The 17,954-nt window shown below is 37.8% G+C and overlaps 1 protein-coding gene across 1 annotated transcript in view; it reads left to right on the top strand.

Moving 5' to 3' along the window:
* The window catches only part of KIF4A (kinesin family member 4A), a 230,614-nt gene that overhangs the window by 207,481 nt on the left and 5,179 nt on the right, over positions 1-17,954 (top strand). Inside the window, exons 27-29 of the mRNA XM_077145000.1 lie at positions 206-304; positions 837-1,043; positions 11,346-11,462. Coding sequence (XP_077001115.1) covers positions 206-304; positions 837-1,043; positions 11,346-11,462 — 423 coding nt within the window. The remainder of the gene's footprint in view (positions 1-205; positions 305-836; positions 1,044-11,345; positions 11,463-17,954) is intronic.

Here is a 17,954-nt window from a genome sequence, read left to right as displayed (position 1 = left end):
TTGTGTTTCCATATGACATAGTCATGTGCATTTCAAAATGGTATAAACACAAAATTTTGAATTTGGTCTCTTCCAAATCAAATGGTGACCTTGATAGGTGCTTTACTGTGGTTTAAAAATTAGCTAGCCATTGAAGCCTAGTAATCTTTGTGTTTTAGCCATGTACACTCCCTGCATTATACACTGTCTCTTCTTTTTCTAATAGAAACTGACCCTCCTCCAAGTAGCCAGCAGACAGAAATCTCATCTTCCTAAAGATACCCTTCTATCTCCAGACTCTTCTTTCGAATATGTCCCTCCTAAGGTAAAATATGTTCAGTGCCTGGGATATTTTTTCATAGCCAAGGTTTAGGGTAAGTGTGCTAAAATAGCCTTTTATAAGAGATGGAGCATTATAATCCTCAAATTCTAGCATCTTAATTTTCCTTGGACTTCCAGATAAAGAAAGCTACACTACAATCCTGAGGAAAATAGGCATTCTCCCTCCTCGGAAGACTGACTTTTGGCCAAACAGGCATTATGTAACAACTGAAGAGGAGGAGTAAGAGAAAAGAGCAGTGTTCAGCTGTCCATCCAAAGATGCTTATCTCATCATATCATAAATCCCATCCTTTCCTCCCTCAGATTGCTCAGCCTCCAGTTTATTTCCCTTCAAAGACTGAGGCCAAAGGCTAAAGCAATATTTCTTCTCATTGATGAAGTCAAGTGGGGCATATTTGAGAGAGTCTTAAGTCCTTGCTCTGAGAATATAACTGGCAACAGCTACTGGGAAGATAGGATGCCACACTTGCTTCTTTTATTCTTTATTAAATAGCCATTCAAACTTTTTTTCTTAGCCAAAACCTTCCCGTGTTAAAGAAAAGTTCCTGGAACAAAGCATGGACGTTGAGGATCTAAAATATTCTTCAGAGCATTCTGTGAATGGGCCTGAGGATGGTGATGGTGACAGTGACCGTGACAGTGATGGTGATAGTGACGATGGGGATGATGAAGAATGGAAGCCAACAAAATTAGTTAAGGTGTCCAGAAAGAACATCCAAGGGGTAGGAACCAGCTCTTTGCCTTTGTCAGGGGTTTCTGCCGGTGGGATAGCTCTCTGAATCTAGCAATGTGCTGGCCCCATATCCTGCGCCTTAGCCCCCTGAATCCCAATCAGAAGGATTGACTCCATTGAGTGGGGTTTGTTGGGTCAGCTCTATGTAAAACCTGGAACTAGTGTAGAGAACACCTGAGTGCACAGTTGAACTGTCTTCATGTTTTCAGGTTCTACCAGTCTAGATAGGTAGTTTCTACACCATTTCATTGAGACACGTTACAAAGAGATTATAATAATCCTTCACGTTTTTATAGCACTTTACAGTTTACAAACCAGTCTCATATATGTTATCTCTTAATTGTCACAAAAATCCAGTGAGGTATTTATTATCATTTGCAATTTAAAGATGGACCTGAGACCTAGAGGAGGGAATGACCTTGCCCAAAGACATACAACCAAGTGGCAATCAAGAGTTGAAACCAAATCTTATGACTCTACTTTGTTTTCACCATACCATGGTCATGTCTAGTGATAATTGCGGATTAGAAGCTGAGTGGGAACTTTTTCCTCACCTAATAAAGTGATTGTCCTCACTAGGTTAATAGGTAAAAGAGGATACAGAAAAAGCGAATAATTAAGATCAAACACACCAAGTTAAGTCTAGTTAGGAACAATTTGATTTTTTTTAACATAACCATATATAAACATAAACATTCTTATCATATGATCATTCCGTTCTTGTTATATAATCAATAACTCACACTATCATCACCTAGTTGTATATTCATCATGATCATTTCTTAGGACATCTGCATCAATTCAGAAAAAGCAATAAAAAGAAGACAGAAGAAATTCATACATACCATACCCCTTACCCCTCCCCTTCACTGATAACCAGCATTTCAATCTACTAAATTTATTTTAACATTAGGAACAATTAGATTTTGAGGCATGCTTTATTTACTTACACAATGATCACCCTACCTAATTATCAAACCTAGATGTTTTATGTTGAAACATTAACTTCACAGGCACCAAAGTTCTCCACTGCTACCCTACAGTGCCCTGCAGTCACATTCTGCTTAGAGAACAATTCACAAATTACCTTTTCTGGCTTCCTGCAACGTTGCTTGATTTCATTAGCTGATAGCTCACCACATGGGGAACTGGTCCCTGTACAGCCACAACTCTAGAGAGAAGCAAGTCAAATGGGGGGCATTAAGTAACTTGGTCAATCAGTAGTCATCAAGAATTCAACCTTTCTGTGCCCTAGAACTAAAAGGTCGGCGTTGGCCTCAGTGAGTTTATAATCTGATGAAAAAAGACAAAGAAAGAAGCATACCATAGAACCTAAGACTATTCATCTCTGGAAAATGGACTGGGGTTTTTAAGAGCAACTATAAAGCCAACCCAAATAGGTATAGTTTAGGAAGATAACTTGAAAGAGATGACTGTTGCTGCATTATAAGACAGAAAGGTAGATGAAGTCTTAGAAGCAACTGAGAGAACATTTCTGGCAGGATAAATAGTATATTGCAAAGACTTAGAAATGGTAATAGCATTGCAGAGGGATGGGGTATTTAGAGAAAATGGGACAGAACATGCTGTTTTTCATTCATTTACTCCACAAGCATGAAATCTCTACTATGGTTGAAGTGGGGTACATAAGCTAAATGTGAATTTAAAAGTCAGTTAAGTAATAGGAGGCAGAATTGAGAGGCACACACAGAAACAAATAGTGGAGAACCTAACCCCTGGAAAGGAGTTCCCAAATGTGAAGCATATGAGTGTACTTGTCCTCAGAGGAAAGCTTATTATACTTATTATAGCCCTGGTGCTATAAGATTAAAAAGGAAAATAAAGTATACAAATATTGCTAGTAAAATCAATGATAAATCCTGTGTCTGATATGATGAGAAATGTTTCTTTTCTGGGCTGTTTCACTGGTTTTAACTTTGAAAGTATACAGCTGGGTTTTTAAGGGGAGCAAGTTGGCATAAATTCTAGTTTCCCCTTTTTTGAAACCTCAAAGTACATGGATGCTATGAGTGCTCTTTGATCTGACTACTTATAAACACATTAGCTTTAGACCTTGTTGCTTTTCATGAAAGTCATCCTAATTATTGCTTTAACCCAGCTGAAACTGGTCAGTACTATCATTAGGCTACTGAAAATACAACTGCTGCAGGCACCAAAATGATGACTTATGCAGAGTTAATACTGAAAAAGTAGGCTTCCTCCATCATACATGTTTCCTGTGTGTATTAACATGCAGTGTAGTAGCACATGTGCTGTGGTAGAAAAAATAATAGCTTAGAAGCCAGGAGACATGAATTCTAGTCTTCAGTTTGCCACTGATTAGTTGGGTAACCATAAGCAAGTCACCTAACCTCTCTGGGCCTCATATTCCTTATCTATACAATGAAGGGATTAGGCTAGAGTAGATGATGTGTAAGGTTCCTTCCAGCATTAATGATTAATGTCCTAAGGGAAAGTAACAATTTTCTTTTCTTTTTTTTTTTTTTGAAGTAACAATTTTAGTGTGGCATTATATGGTGTCTGAGAACTTAAAAGAAGAAATACATGCAGAAGTATCCAGCAAACAATAAAATACCATACAGGTATTGTTATTAAAGCACTATAAGCAATTTACATATATTCTCATTTGTCCCCTTTGGCAGAAAAGAGGAAGCAGATATTCTTGTCTCTACCTTACTGATTTAGATGAATTGATTTGTCCAAGATCATGCCAAGTAGTAGATATAGGACTAGAGCCTGAGTTTCCTAATTACTATCCTGGTATCCTTTATGTTAAAATTATCACCAGATCTTATTCTGAAATACATGGTAACTGAATTCTAGCACTGAAATCAGTGCTAGAGGAATTATAGACTCTAAAGCAATAGTTCTCAACCCTGGCTACACATTAGAATCCACAAGGGAGCTTTTAAACCCGGGGAGACTTGGAACTTCACCCACAGATATTCTGATTTAATTGGTCTGAAGTGGGGCCTGGTCCTTTCAGAAAAAGCTCCCCAGAGATTTATTATGTGCAGCCAAGATTGAGACCCACTCGTTTAAAGGCACCCTAGAGGACTTTAACTCTACTTCCCACTCTCTATAAAGAATCCTTTTATTACAGTGGTTCTCACCTGTGGTGTTAGGACATGCTGGTGGATTGCCAGCAGTTGTGATACACATACACACATATGTGTATATATAGTTGAGGTTATGTCTGTTGTAAGGGCATTCTCTCCTTCTTACATTCTGATCTGTTTTCTGGAGAGAGAACAAGGATGAAATTACAGTTAGTACATGCAGCATGGATGCAAGTTTATCTGTAGGTATATCATGATTGTTCTAAAACATTCCTACCAGTTGTTTATGTAGCCACTGCATGCTTGAAAACTTCTAGTAAGGTAAGTAAGCTCAAAGTCTCAAGGGGCAGCCCATTGTATTCCACTAATTATTAGGAAATTGTTCCTTGTCGAGCTAAAATGTGCTATCCTATAAATCATCCCGTTGGACTTGGTTATGGGAAAGTCTAATTGTTCTGTCTTATGACAGCCCTTCAAATACTGCCCTGATAATATTATCCCTTTGGACAAATTCGAGAAATCAAGGACAGAGTAATGGTGTATTTTTTGAGGCATTTAGATGAATTTGTAAATGGTCAAAAGGCCATTTACCCCAGCTGTAGCAGTCAGTGGATCAATATCATCCTGGTAAGGTACCTCTAGGACACATCATAGAAATCTATCTTTTACCTTACATTATTCAAAGCAGCATTTTTTTATTGCAATTTCTTTTGTTGGCAAAAGTGAATAAAATGGCCATCCCTGTCTATTGCTATTAAGAATGTAAATTGGTATACCTTTCTGGATGGCAACTTAAAAATATGTATCAAAAACCTTAAAAATATTACTATCCTTTGACCCAGTAATTCCACATATGGGAATTTTAAAATTTTTAATGCAGTTTTATTGATATATATTATATATTTACATATCATGTAATCATTCAAAGTGTACAATCAGTGGTTCACAGTATCATTGTGTAGCTGTGCCTTCATCACAATCGACTTTTTTGTGAAAAATAACATATATACAAAAAAGCAATAAATTTCAAAGCATACTGCAATGCTTAGTTGTAGAACAGATTTCAGAGGTTGGTGTGGGTTACAATTCCACAATTTTAGGTTTTCACTACTAGCTTTTCCAAGACACTGGAGACTAAAAGAAATAGCAATATAATGATTCAGCAATCGTACTCATTTATTAAATATTACTTTCTCTGTATAACTCCGCCATCTCCTTTGATCTTTCTCCCACTCTTTAGGGGTATTTGGGCTATGCCCATTTTAACTTTTCATGTTAAAAGGGGCTGTTGATAAAATGGGATCAACTAGTTGATGTTCTAGAGAGGCTGGCACCTCTGGATTTCAGGACTTATCTGGCCTAGGAGCCCATCTGGAGGTTATAGGTTTCTGGAAAGTAATCCTAGTGCATGTAACCTTTGTAGAATCTCATACAAAGCCCTAGGTGTTCTTTAGGGTTGGCAAGAATGGTTTTGGGTGGGGGTTGGCAAACTATGATAGGTAGCAATGTCTAGCTGAAGACATATACAGGAATGTATACTAAGGAAATGATTATTGGTATGTAGGAAGATTTATTCATTCAACAAATCTTTTTTGAGCACCTAGCTATGTGCCAGGTACTGTTTCTAGACACTGAGGATACACTAAACAAGACAGATAATAAGGTCCTTGCCCTCATGAAACTAAGATTCTTATAGGGAGAGATACACCCTGACCAAGAAAACACAATAGTTTTAGATGGTGATAAGATATTTTTAACTTATTTTATTGTATAGTATAACATATATGCAAAGTAAAGAAATAAAAAAGCAATAGTTTTCAAAGCACTCTTCAACAAGTAGTTACAGGACAGATCCCAGAGTTTGTCGTGGCTACCATATGATCCTCTCATAGTTTTCCTTCTAGCTGCTCCAGAATATAGGAGGCTAGAGGGCTTAAATATTTTTTTATCATCACAATCGACTTTTATTCCTTCTTTTTTGTGAAAAAAAACATATACACAAAAGCTATAAATTTCAAAGCACAGCACCATATTTAGTTGTAAAACATATTTCAGAGTTTGACATGGGTTACAATTTCACAATTTTAAGTTTTTACTTCTAGCTGCTCAAAAATACTGGAGACTAAAAGAGATATCAGTTTAGTGATTCAGCATCTATATTCATTTGTTAAATCCTATCTTCTCTGTATAACTCCACCATCACCTTTGATCTTCCATCCCTCTCCTTAGGGGTGTTTGGGCTATGCCATTCTGAACTTTTCATATTGGAAGGGTCTGTCACTAATACAGGGTAGGGAGATGGAGCTATCTGATATTCTGGAGAGGCTAGGCTAGGTTTCAAATCTTATGTGGACCAGGGAACCATCTGGAGGTTGTAGGTTTCTGGAAAGTTACTCTAGTGCCTGGAAACCTTGTGGAATCTTATATATTGCCCTAGCTGTTCTTTAGGATTGGTTGGAATGGTCCTAGTTGGGGTTTGGCAGGATATGATAGATAGCAAGGTCTAACTGAAGCTTACATAAGAGCAACCTCCAGAGTAGACTCTTGACTCTATTTGAACCCTCTCTGTCACTGATACTTTATTAATTACACTTCTTTTCCCCCTTTTGGTCAGGATGAAATTGTTGTTCCCATGGTGCCAGGTATGGATTCATCCCTGGGAGTCATCTCCCCTTTGCCAGGGAGACTTTCACCCCTGGATGTCATGTCACACGTAGGGGGGAAGGCAATGATTTCACTTGCAGAGTTGGACTTAGAGAGACTGAGGCCACATCTGAGGAACCACACAGGTCCTCCAGAAGTAACTCTTAGGCATGCCTATAGGTAGTTTAAGCTTCTCTGCTACCTACATAAGCTTCATAATCAAGCACACGACCTATTGATTTGGGTGTCCCTGAAGTTTGACACAACATCAGGCGATTCCTTGATGGTAAAGTTTAATAGTTCCGTATTCTTTCTCCCATCCCTCAGGGGACTTTACCAATACTTTCTGATTATCTGCTTAATATACCCTAGGATATATCCAGGCATTGCAATAATCTATACAGGATTGAAGGACCTCTTTCTTATTCTGTGTTCCCTGTGTTTCAGTTGTTCAAATGAGCTATACAGATGGGTTGAATTAGATTATGCACTACAGAAAATTTCAGTTCCAAACCAAATAAACCTTTCTTCTGATGGTCTCAAAGAGTATGTGTGGTTCTAAAATATAGACACTGTCTTCCTTACCCCTATGTTCTGAATTACTTTAACCCCAACCTATTCAGCTTCGTTCTTGTCTGTAAATATCAGATTATATATATATAAAACAGCCTCTCAAAATCCAGAAATAATAACCACCCCCCCCAGTCTTAATGTGTCTGCTCTAAAAACTTATAATCTAGGCCCCTGTTTTCCTATAAGCATTTTCTAAAGGTGACCATACCATTGTTCTTTTGTTTCTGGCATATTTTGTCTCACCAAATGTCCCACATGTTCATTCACATCATTCCATGCCTCACAACTTCCTTTTTGTAGCAGTACAACCTTCGTTCATAAGTATATACTACACTATCGTTCACCAATCTACTTCTCCGTCAGTGCATCCTTCAGCCACCTGCATTCATCGGGCATCATGTAGAAGGCCCAAAGTCTACAGTCCGTCAACATTCTCAATTTTAGATAATTTCACTGTTCCCAAGAGAAGGAAAACCAATAAACTCACCCTTGCCAAATAATAGAAAATATAAACCTCCTCTTAACTCTTGTCCCTCCCCCCATTATTTACCTCTGCTGTTGCTGTGGTGGTGCTAATGATTTTCTTTTGAACATAGCTCATAGAATGTAATAGCAGTTTTCCCCCTGTACCCTGGACTTTAACACTCTTTGTACAAGAATCATATCTTTGAAGTAATTTTTTTTTTTGCATGGGCAGGCACTGGAAATCAAACTCGGGTCTCCAGCATGGCAGGCACAAGCTCTGCCACTGCGCCACCATCCAACTTGCTCTGAAGTAATTCTTGTGAGAACTAATTCATATTTCTAGTGTTAATCAGTGGGACCTGTAGGTCTATACAACCCCTTTCAATCTTGTTCATCTTCAATATGGTAATATTACTTATAGACCCACTAGAGAACCACCTGGTGAATAAGAGATTTTAAAAAGTAAAAATAAAATACAGTGATGTCATAGAAATGATGGGGGTGTGAAAAGAATGTTTTAGAAGAGTACCTGGGGGTGGCCTCTCTGAGTAGGAGACATTGAAGATGAGACAATAAAGTGAAGGAGCAAGTCAGGAAAAGAATCAAGAAGAAGAACATTTCAGGAAGAGGGAACAGCAAATGCAAGCACCCTGGGACAGGAATGAGGTTGATGTATCAAGGAACAGATAGAAAGGCCTGTGTGGCTAGAGTATTAAAAAGTGGGAGAGAGCCATAAAAGATAAGGTCAAACAGGTAGTTAAGGGCCACATCCTGCAGGGACTTGTCAGTCATGGTAAGATTTAGATTGTATTTATGTACAAAGATATTCACCGCAGCATTATTTATAATGGCAAAAAAAATTACAGTGGGAGACTGGTTAAATAAATTAACATCAACATGATGAACTATTACATACAATTCTTTTTAAAACGCTGCTTTTTTCAAAAATATATTTCCCATGTCCTTAAAAATAAATAATGTTTAGTGAAAAAGCAAAGTACTATACTATTCCAATTTGAAATATATATATATATATAAGTTTATAAGCATAGATAAAAGACTGGAAAGGAATACATCAAAATGGCAATAGTGGTTATTTTCAGATGGAAAACTTAAATCTTTATATTTTTCTATATTTTTAAATTTTATATAGTGAAATATATCATTCTCATAATCAGAAAAAATATATTATAATGGTTTATTTTACCCTCACAAGTACAGAACAAAGGTGATGATTCTTATATGAAAAAAACTTAAGGGCTTGAGTTTGACTGCAAACAGTATGAATCCACAAAGTGTGACAAGAAAAAAAAGTCACTGTGATTTTAGGCCTCATTAACAAAATAATTGGGTCCATAACAAAGGAGGTGTTTGTTTCAATCTTCTTCACAATGGTCAAACCACATCTGGAAAGTTTTGCTCAGTTTTGGATGTTACAATTAAATATTTGCAACTTTGACAAACTGGTATATAATCCAGCTGCTGAGGAAACTCGGAAACCATGTCATGTGGTGAATCATTGAGGAAGCTGGGTACATTTAGCTTTGGGAAGATTTGGACAGAGGGGGTCTTGGAAGTGAAAATTATGCTCAAGTTTTGACCAAATGAAAGTGAAAGTGGGGTTAAGCTTATTCTGCATCATTCCAAATAGCAGAATTAGGTCCTGTGGTTAAACAATTACATAGAAACTACTATTATTTCAGGATAACTAGAGCTTTGAATAATTAGCTCCAGAGATGTTAGAGAGGGGCATCAACACATCAAATCATGATTTAGATGGCCTCTAAGGTTTCCTCTGACTCTAGTCCATCATTCTGTGAGCCTGCCACTGCCACCTATGTCTTTTCCAAGCCAAACTATTCCCCTTTCTTCCACCATTTCTCTTATAACACTGCTTCCTATCATTCTGGTCACTCATCTCTTTTTTTGTTTTGTTTTGTTTAACATCCTCTTTATTCAACACATACAGTGAACACCTGAAAATGCATACAAGGAAACATACTTATGATCAAATGGGTTTAATGCATGTAAAGTATTCATAACAGTGCCTGACACAATATTAGCTGCTACTAACATTGTTTGTGAAGAGTGAAAAATTGGCACTATCAGGAGGATAGATAAATTGTGACATGTTCATAGAGTGAAAATGAATGGAACTGGAGCTACATGTATCAACATATAATAGAATGTCATTTATATAAAGTTTAAAAGCATGTAAAACAGGGCAGGCCATGGTAACTCAGTAGCAGAGTTCTTGCCTGCCATGCCAGAGACCCAGGTTTGATTCCCGGTGCCTGCCCATGCAAAAAAAAAAAAGACCATATAAAACAATTCTTTATTTTTTAATGAAAACTCATATGTAGTAAGAGTTTAAACACCTAGTTCAAAGGCTGCTTACCCCTGGAAGAGAGGGATGTAAATGGTATAAGGAAAGTGGACTCAGTAGGCCTCAGTTATATCTGTATTTTACTTATTCAGAGGGATGGTGGAGACATGATTGTTTTTTTTTTAATTATTATTGTCAATATTGTTGTATGCATTAAAAAATTATGGTGCCCTAAATAGGATAGGTTATTTCAAATGTGGCTGACTGACACAGGGTACAGTGAAATAATTGCTCCCCATGTTTTCTGAATTCCAGATCTCTGCCTGATTGCATTTGCTTTTTGACATCCATCTCAACACTCATGGAGCTTGCTGACAACTCAAATTCCTATACCCTTTATGCACAAACTACTTTTTAAGCCAGATCTCCCTCCATCTTGTATTTATATGACTGATTTGGGGAAACCTAAATACCAAACAAATTTATCCCTGGTAAATTTTTTCTTGTCTGCCTTCAACCCATAATTCTAGGCCATCAAAATATTTTTGAATTGTGATTTTGTTACCTTACATAGTAATCCTTTTAGCTTTGTGTCATTGTTACAGGTGATAAATATGCCTACTTTGTAGACTGGTTATGAGATTCAAGTAACACTTTATATTTATACATATGAAAGTACTCTGAAAACTGTAAAGTGCTATACAAATGTAAATGATTTATTAAAATATGGAATAATTAAAGTGCTAAGGTGAAAGCCCAGGCTGACAATGAACAAAATGTAGGAATGTGAGTTGGATGAGAGTAGAGTTAGGTAGATCTAAAGGTATTGAGCAACCCTACTCAGTCGTTAAACATTCCTAACAATACTGCTATCCAGCTTGCAATTCTAAACTTGGTCCATAAAGTTATCATAGAGCATCAGCTGCCTGGCATTATTATGGCATTCCTCTAATGTATCTGTTCAAATGTAGTATCTACGAAAGAAAATGGATTAGTCTGGCATGACTTGTTCTTTATAAACCTATGGTGGTTCTTGCTGAGCACTGTTTCACTAAAGAAGAAAGGACTGAAGAGCTAGAAGCTTGGTAACAATGATGGTACTTTCAGTTTTTCCTAGGAAGGCTTGAAAATAAAGGAAAGGCACTTTAAATCAGTCTTCTAACTCTTTTAATAATGTGTTTTTTCTTTCAACCTATTTTTGCAGTGTTCCTGCAAGGGCTGGTGTGGTAACAAGCAGTGTGGGTGCAGGAAACAAAAGTCAGACTGCGGCGTGGACTGCAGCTGTGACCCTACAAAGTGTAGGAACCGCAAGCAAGACAAGGTAGAAGCAGTGCTATTGCCTCTCAGCAGCCCTTCATACATCTGGCTAGCTTCTTCCCTAGAGTCTCACACAGCTCTTCCTCTTTTCTCCTTCCCTCTGCATCTAGAAAGAGGCATTTCATTTCCTGATCTTTCTTCCTCACTACTAGCCTTTCCACACACCCCCTTCAGAAACCATAGTCCTTCTCAGGAAATTCCCAGGTATGCAGCTGATTTCCTTACTTAAATGGCATGTTCTCCACCCCCAGCCTTGGCCCTTGGCTGTTTCTGAGGCAGGAACAAGGAGCAAGAAAACAGGCATTTGCAGGCATAAAGGCATGCAGGATCAAACCAGTTCAAAGGCTTAGCTGGAACTGAAAGAGCCATGTGCTGAGTTGGCAGCTTTCAGGAAGGAAGTTAATCCTTCTCACGTCTTGAGACATTAATTTCTTAGGCCCTCTCCATGGGCACCAGCTATTCCATGACTCTAGAATAGCTACCTTGTCTTTATAATGGTAACTGTTGTGACCCAAACTAACTATAGCTATCCTTAAATAGCTCCCAGGAATAGCAAACTCAGGGAAGCCAAATGGGCCCTGAAAAGAGCAGCACCAAACAGGGCAGATCCCTCTACTTGCCTTACCTGTGCCCATGGCAAAAGCTCATTACTGTAGCTCTCTATGTGATATGCAGTAATTCTAACAAACATAGGCTAATGATCATTCATAATGTATTTCTTGAACATCTACATGTGAACAGCTTGCCATAAGTTTTCTATTACAAAGACTCATGGAGAGTGCCAAGATGGCAGCATAGCGAGGTATGGGATTTAGTTCATCCTCCAGAACAGCTACTAAATAGCCAGGAACAGTAAAGAACAACTGCTGGGGCCATGTGAGTGACCAGACATAGAGATACACCAGTCTGGACCAGCTGGACTGGCTGTGAGACCCCCAGAACCATGAGTTCCCCAAGCTGCAGTGGCTGGTGCCCCTCCCCCACAGGCAGCTTTCCAGAGGGGGAAGGAAAGGGATTTTACTAGCAGCAGGGACTGAGTACAACTAAGCTCCAATTGTGGAATTAATTCACAAATTCTGACTACTAAAAATAGGCCCCCAGCTCAGGTGAACCTGGTCAGAGCAGAAATTGCTGATTTTTGCCCTGGCACCGAGGGGGCAGGGCTGACGGAAAAAGAAAAAAGAAAAAAGAAACAGAAGTTTTATGATCAGATACCACATAATACTTGAAAGGGTCTGGCCCTGAAGGAAAGGAGGGGGCATATAGGATCTGAAGGTACACAAAGTAACATACCAACTTATGCTCTTGATTGGCAAATCTGAGAAACGGGGGTCCTGAACTGAGAAGAATTTTTCTCTTTCTTTTTTGTGGCTGTGTTTCTACAAAGGCTTGACTGCCTTTGGATACAGTGGCAGAGCTTCTCAGGCTGCAACTGCCCCAGATAGGCAGAAACAAGCTTGTTTGAGAGCTTGTCTGGAGCCTCTGCCTTCCCCTGGAGAGGGCTGGGACCCAGCTCAGGTGGATTTCCTCCCTCAAGGAATTCATACCCCAGGGTTTAGAAAATTGAAGCCATTAAAGTCAGCCTAGAACCTCTCCTCTGCCTCCACCATGCCCCCAGTAGGGAGAGTCCACTGAACTTAAAGGTACCACATCACCTTATGCTGGTGGGACCTGCAGGCAGAAAAGCACCACATACCGGGCAGGATAGGGAAAACACAGACACCAGAGACTTCATAGGAAAGTCTTTCAACCTGCTGGGTCTCAACCCTCAGGAAAAATTGATACAGGTGACTCTTTCCTCCTGACAGGAGGGCAGTTTGGTCTGGGAAAATCTGGCTGGGGTCTATAATACCTACGTAGGCCTTTCTAAGGGTCAGGGAGGGGAAGGCACCATACAGGCAGGGCAAGAAACAAGAAAACAAGAACTGAAAACTTCTGTTCTGTTAAACAAAACTTAAGCCTAGTGGTCCACAATAAGCTAAACTGAATGTCAAAGAACAGATAGGCAACAAAGTCATCCAGCAAGAAAATCTTAGGTAAAACAAGTGAAAACAATCTCCACAACAAACTAATTAAGGTAATTAAAGGCCTCGACGCCAGAAAAAAATAATCACACTAGGAAAATTGAAGTTATGGCCCAGTCAAAGGACTGAACCAATAATTCAAATGAGATACAGAAGTTGAAACAATTAATTCAGAATATTCGAACGGACATGGAAAACCTCATCAAAAATCAAATCAATGGCATCAAAGAACTTCATCAAGAAAGTAGAAAGACAGCCTACACAATGGGAGACAATATTTGGAAATGACATATCAGATAAAGGTCTAGTATCCAGAATTTATAAAGAGATTGTCCAACTCAACAACAAAAAGACAGCCAACCCAATTACAAAATGGGAAAAAGACTTGAACAGACACTTCTCAGAGGAGGAACTACAAATGGCCAAAAGGCACATGAAGAGATGCTCAATGTCCCTGGCCATTAGAGAAATGCAAATCAAAACCACAATGAGATATCATCTCACACCCACCAGAATGGCCATTATCAACAAAACAGAAAATGACAAGTGCTGGAGAGGATGCGGAGAAAGAGGCACACTTATCCACTGTTGTTGGGAATGTCAAATGGTGCAACCACTGTGGAAGGCAGTTTGGCGGTCCCTCAAAAAGCTGAATATAGAATTGCCATACGACCCAGCAATACTATTGCTAGGTATCCCACTGATGTGAACCGACATTCGAGAATAAACTTGGAATATGTCATTGGTAACAGAGTCCAGCAGGAGTTAGAAACAGGGTAAGATAATGGGTAATTGGAGCTGAAGGCATACAGATTGTGCAACAGGACTAGATACAAAAACTCAAAAATGGACAGCACAATAATACCTAATTGTAAAGTAATCATGTTAAAACACTGAATGAAGCTGCATCTGAGCTATAGGCTTTTTTTTTGTTGTCTGTCTGGTTGGTTGGTTGTCTTTTTTTTTTTTTTTACTATTATTATTACTTTTATTTTTTTCTCTATATTAACATTCTATATCTTTTTCTGTTGTGTTGCTAGTTCTTCTAAACCGACGCAAAAGTACTAAGAAACGATGATCATGCATCTATGTGATGATGTTAAGAATTACTGATTGCATATGTAGAATGGTATGATTTCTAAATGTTGGGTTAATTTCTTTTTTTCCGTTAATTAATAAGAAAAAGTAAACTATGAAAAAAAATCAAATCAATGAATTGAGAGATGATATAAAGAAGGCAAGAAATGAAGAAAAATAAGAAATCAAAAGTCTGAAAAAACAAATCACAGAACTTATGGGAATGAAAGGCACAGTAGAAGAGATGAAAAAAAGCAATAGAAACCTACAATCTCAGATTTCAAGAGGCAGAAGATAGGATTAGTGAACTGGAGGATGGAACATCTGAAATTCAACCAGCAAAAGAAATTGATAGGGAAAAGAATAGAAAAATATGAACAGGGACTCAGGGAATTGAATGACAACATGAAGCGCATGAATATACGTGATGTGGGTGTCCCAGAAGGAGAAGAGAAGGGAAAAGGAGGAGAAAAAACTAATGAAGGAAATTATCACTGAAAATTTCCCAAGTCTTATGAAAGACTTAAAATTACAGATCCAAGAAGTGCACCATACCCCAAACAGAACAGATCCAAATAGACGTACTCCAAGACACTTACTAATCAGAATGTCAGATGACAAAGAGAAAGAGAGGATCTTGAAAGCAGCAAGAGAAAAGCAATCCATCACATACAAGGGAAACCCAATAAGACTATGCATAGATTTCTCAGCAGAAACCATGGAGGCAAGAAGACAGTGGGATGATATATTTAAATTACTAAAAGAGAAAAACTGCCAACCAAGAATTCTATACCAGCAAAATTTTCCTTCAAAAATGAGGGAGAAATTAAAATATTTTCAGACAAAAATCACTGAGAGAATTTGTGACCAAGAGACCAGCTCTGCAAGAAATACTAAAGGGAGCACTAGAGACAGATATGAAAACACAAAAGAGAGAGGTATGGAGAAGAGTGTAGAAAGAAGGAAAATTAGATATGGTGTATAAATTCCCAAAGGCAAAATGGTAGAAGAAAGTACTACCTGTACAGTAATAACACTAAATGTTACTGGATTAAACTCCCCAATCAAAAGACATAGACTGGCAGAATGGATTGAAAAACAGGATCCTTCTATATGCTGTCTACAGGAAACACATTTTAGACCCAAAGATAAACATAGGTTGAAAGTGAAAGGTTGGGAAAAGATATTTCATGCAAATAACAACCAGAAAAGAGCAGGAGTAGCTATACTAATATCCAACAAATTAGACTTCAAATGTAAAACAGTTAAAAGAGAAAAAAGGATATTATGTACTAATAAAAGGAACAATTCAGCATAAAGACATAACAATCATAAATATTTATGCACCGAACCAGAATGCTGCAAAATACATGTGGCAAATACTGCAAACACTGAAAAGAGAAATAGACACATCTACCATAATAGTTGGAGACTTCAGTTCCCCACTCTCATCAATGGACAGAACATCTAGACAGAGGATCAATAAAGTTACAGAGAATTTGAATAATGCACTAAATAAGCTAGACTTGACAGACATTTATAGAACATTATACACCACAACAGCAGGATACACCTTTTTCTCAAGTACTCATGGATCATTCTCAAGGACAGACCATATGCTGGGTCACAAAGCAAGTCTCAATAAATTTTAAAAGGTTGAAATCATACAAAACACTGTCTCAGATCATAAAGGAATGAAGTTGGAAATCAATAATAGGCAGAGTGCCAGAAAATTCACAAATATATGGAGGCTCAACAGCACACTCTTAAACAACCAGTGGGTCAAGGAAGAAATTACAAGAGAAATCACTAAGTATCTTGAGGCAAATGAAAATGAAAGCACAACATATCAAAATTTATGGGATGCAGCAGAGGCAGTGCTAAGAGGGAAATTTATCACCCTAAATGCCTATATCAAAAAAGAAGAAAGGGCAAAAATCGAGGAATTAACTGTCCACTTGGGAGAAGTAGAGAAAGAACAGAAACTAACCCCAAAGCAAGCAAAAGGAAAGAAATATGAAAATTAGAGCAGAAATAAATGAAATTGAGAACATGAAAACAATTGAGAAAATTAATAAAACCAGAAGCTGGTTCTATGAGAAAAATCAATAAGATCGATGGACCCTTAGCGAGGTTGTCAAAAAGAAGAAGAGAGAGGATGCAAATAAATAAAATCAGAAATGGAAGAGGAGACATAACCTCTGACCCCACAGAAATAAAGGAAGTAATGAGAGGATACTATGAACAACTTAATGCTAATAAACTCGACAATGTAGATGAAATGGACAACTTTCTAGAAAGGCGTGAACAACCAACATTGACTTGCTTCAAAATAGACAACCTCAGCAAACCAATCACAAGAAATTGAATCAGTCATTAAGAAGCTCCACAAAAAGAAAAGTCCAGGACCCGATGGCTTCACATGTGAATTCTACCAAACATTCCAAAAAGAATTAGTACCAATCTTGCTCAAACTCTTCAAAAAAAAATTGAAGAGGAGGGAAAGTTACCTAACTCATTTATGAAGCCAACATCACCCTCATACCAAAGCCAGACAAAAATATCACAAAAAAAGAAAACTGCAGACCAATCTCTCTAATGAATGTAGATGCAAAAATCCTCAACAAATACTTGCAAATTGAATCCAGCAGCACATTAAAAGATTCTACACCATGACCAAGTAAGATTCATCCCAGGTATGCAAGGATGGTTCAACATAAGAAAATCAATTAATGTAATACACTGTATCAACAAATCAAAGCAGAAAAACCACATGATCATCTCTCGATGGATGCAGAACAGGCATTTGACAAAATTCAACATCCTTTCCTGTTGAAAACACTTTAAAGGGTAGGAATAGAAGGGAACTTCTTCAACATGATAAAGGGACTATATGAAAAACCCACAGCTAACATCATCCTCAATGGGGAAAAACTGAAAACTTTCCCCCTAAGATCAGGAACAAGACAAGGATGTCCACTATCACTGCTGTTATTCAACATTGTGTTGGAAGTTCTAGCCAGAGCAATTAGACAAGAAAAGAAAAACAAAGTGTCAAAATTGGAAAGAAAGAAGTAGAACTCTCACTGTTTGCCAATGATATGATATTATATGACGAAAACCCCAGAAAATCCACAGCAAAACTATTGGAGCTAATGAATGAGTACAGCAAAGTGGCAGGTTACAAAATCAATACTCAAAAATCTGTCGTGTTTCTATACACTAGTAATGAACAATCTGAGGGGGAAAAATTCCATTTACAATTGCAACCAAAAGAATAAAATATTGAGGAATAAATTTAACTAAAGAGACAAAAGACCTATGCAAAGAAAACAACAAGAAATTGTTCAACGAAATCACAGAAGACCTAAATAAATGGAAGGGCATACAGTGTT

This window comes from Tamandua tetradactyla, chromosome X (genome assembly GCF_023851605.1).
Source record: "Tamandua tetradactyla isolate mTamTet1 chromosome X, mTamTet1.pri, whole genome shotgun sequence".
Taxonomy (NCBI): domain Eukaryota; kingdom Metazoa; phylum Chordata; class Mammalia; order Pilosa; family Myrmecophagidae; genus Tamandua; species Tamandua tetradactyla.
The sequence above is the reverse complement of the archived record's forward strand: the minus strand, read 5'-3'. Positions and strand labels throughout refer to the sequence as shown.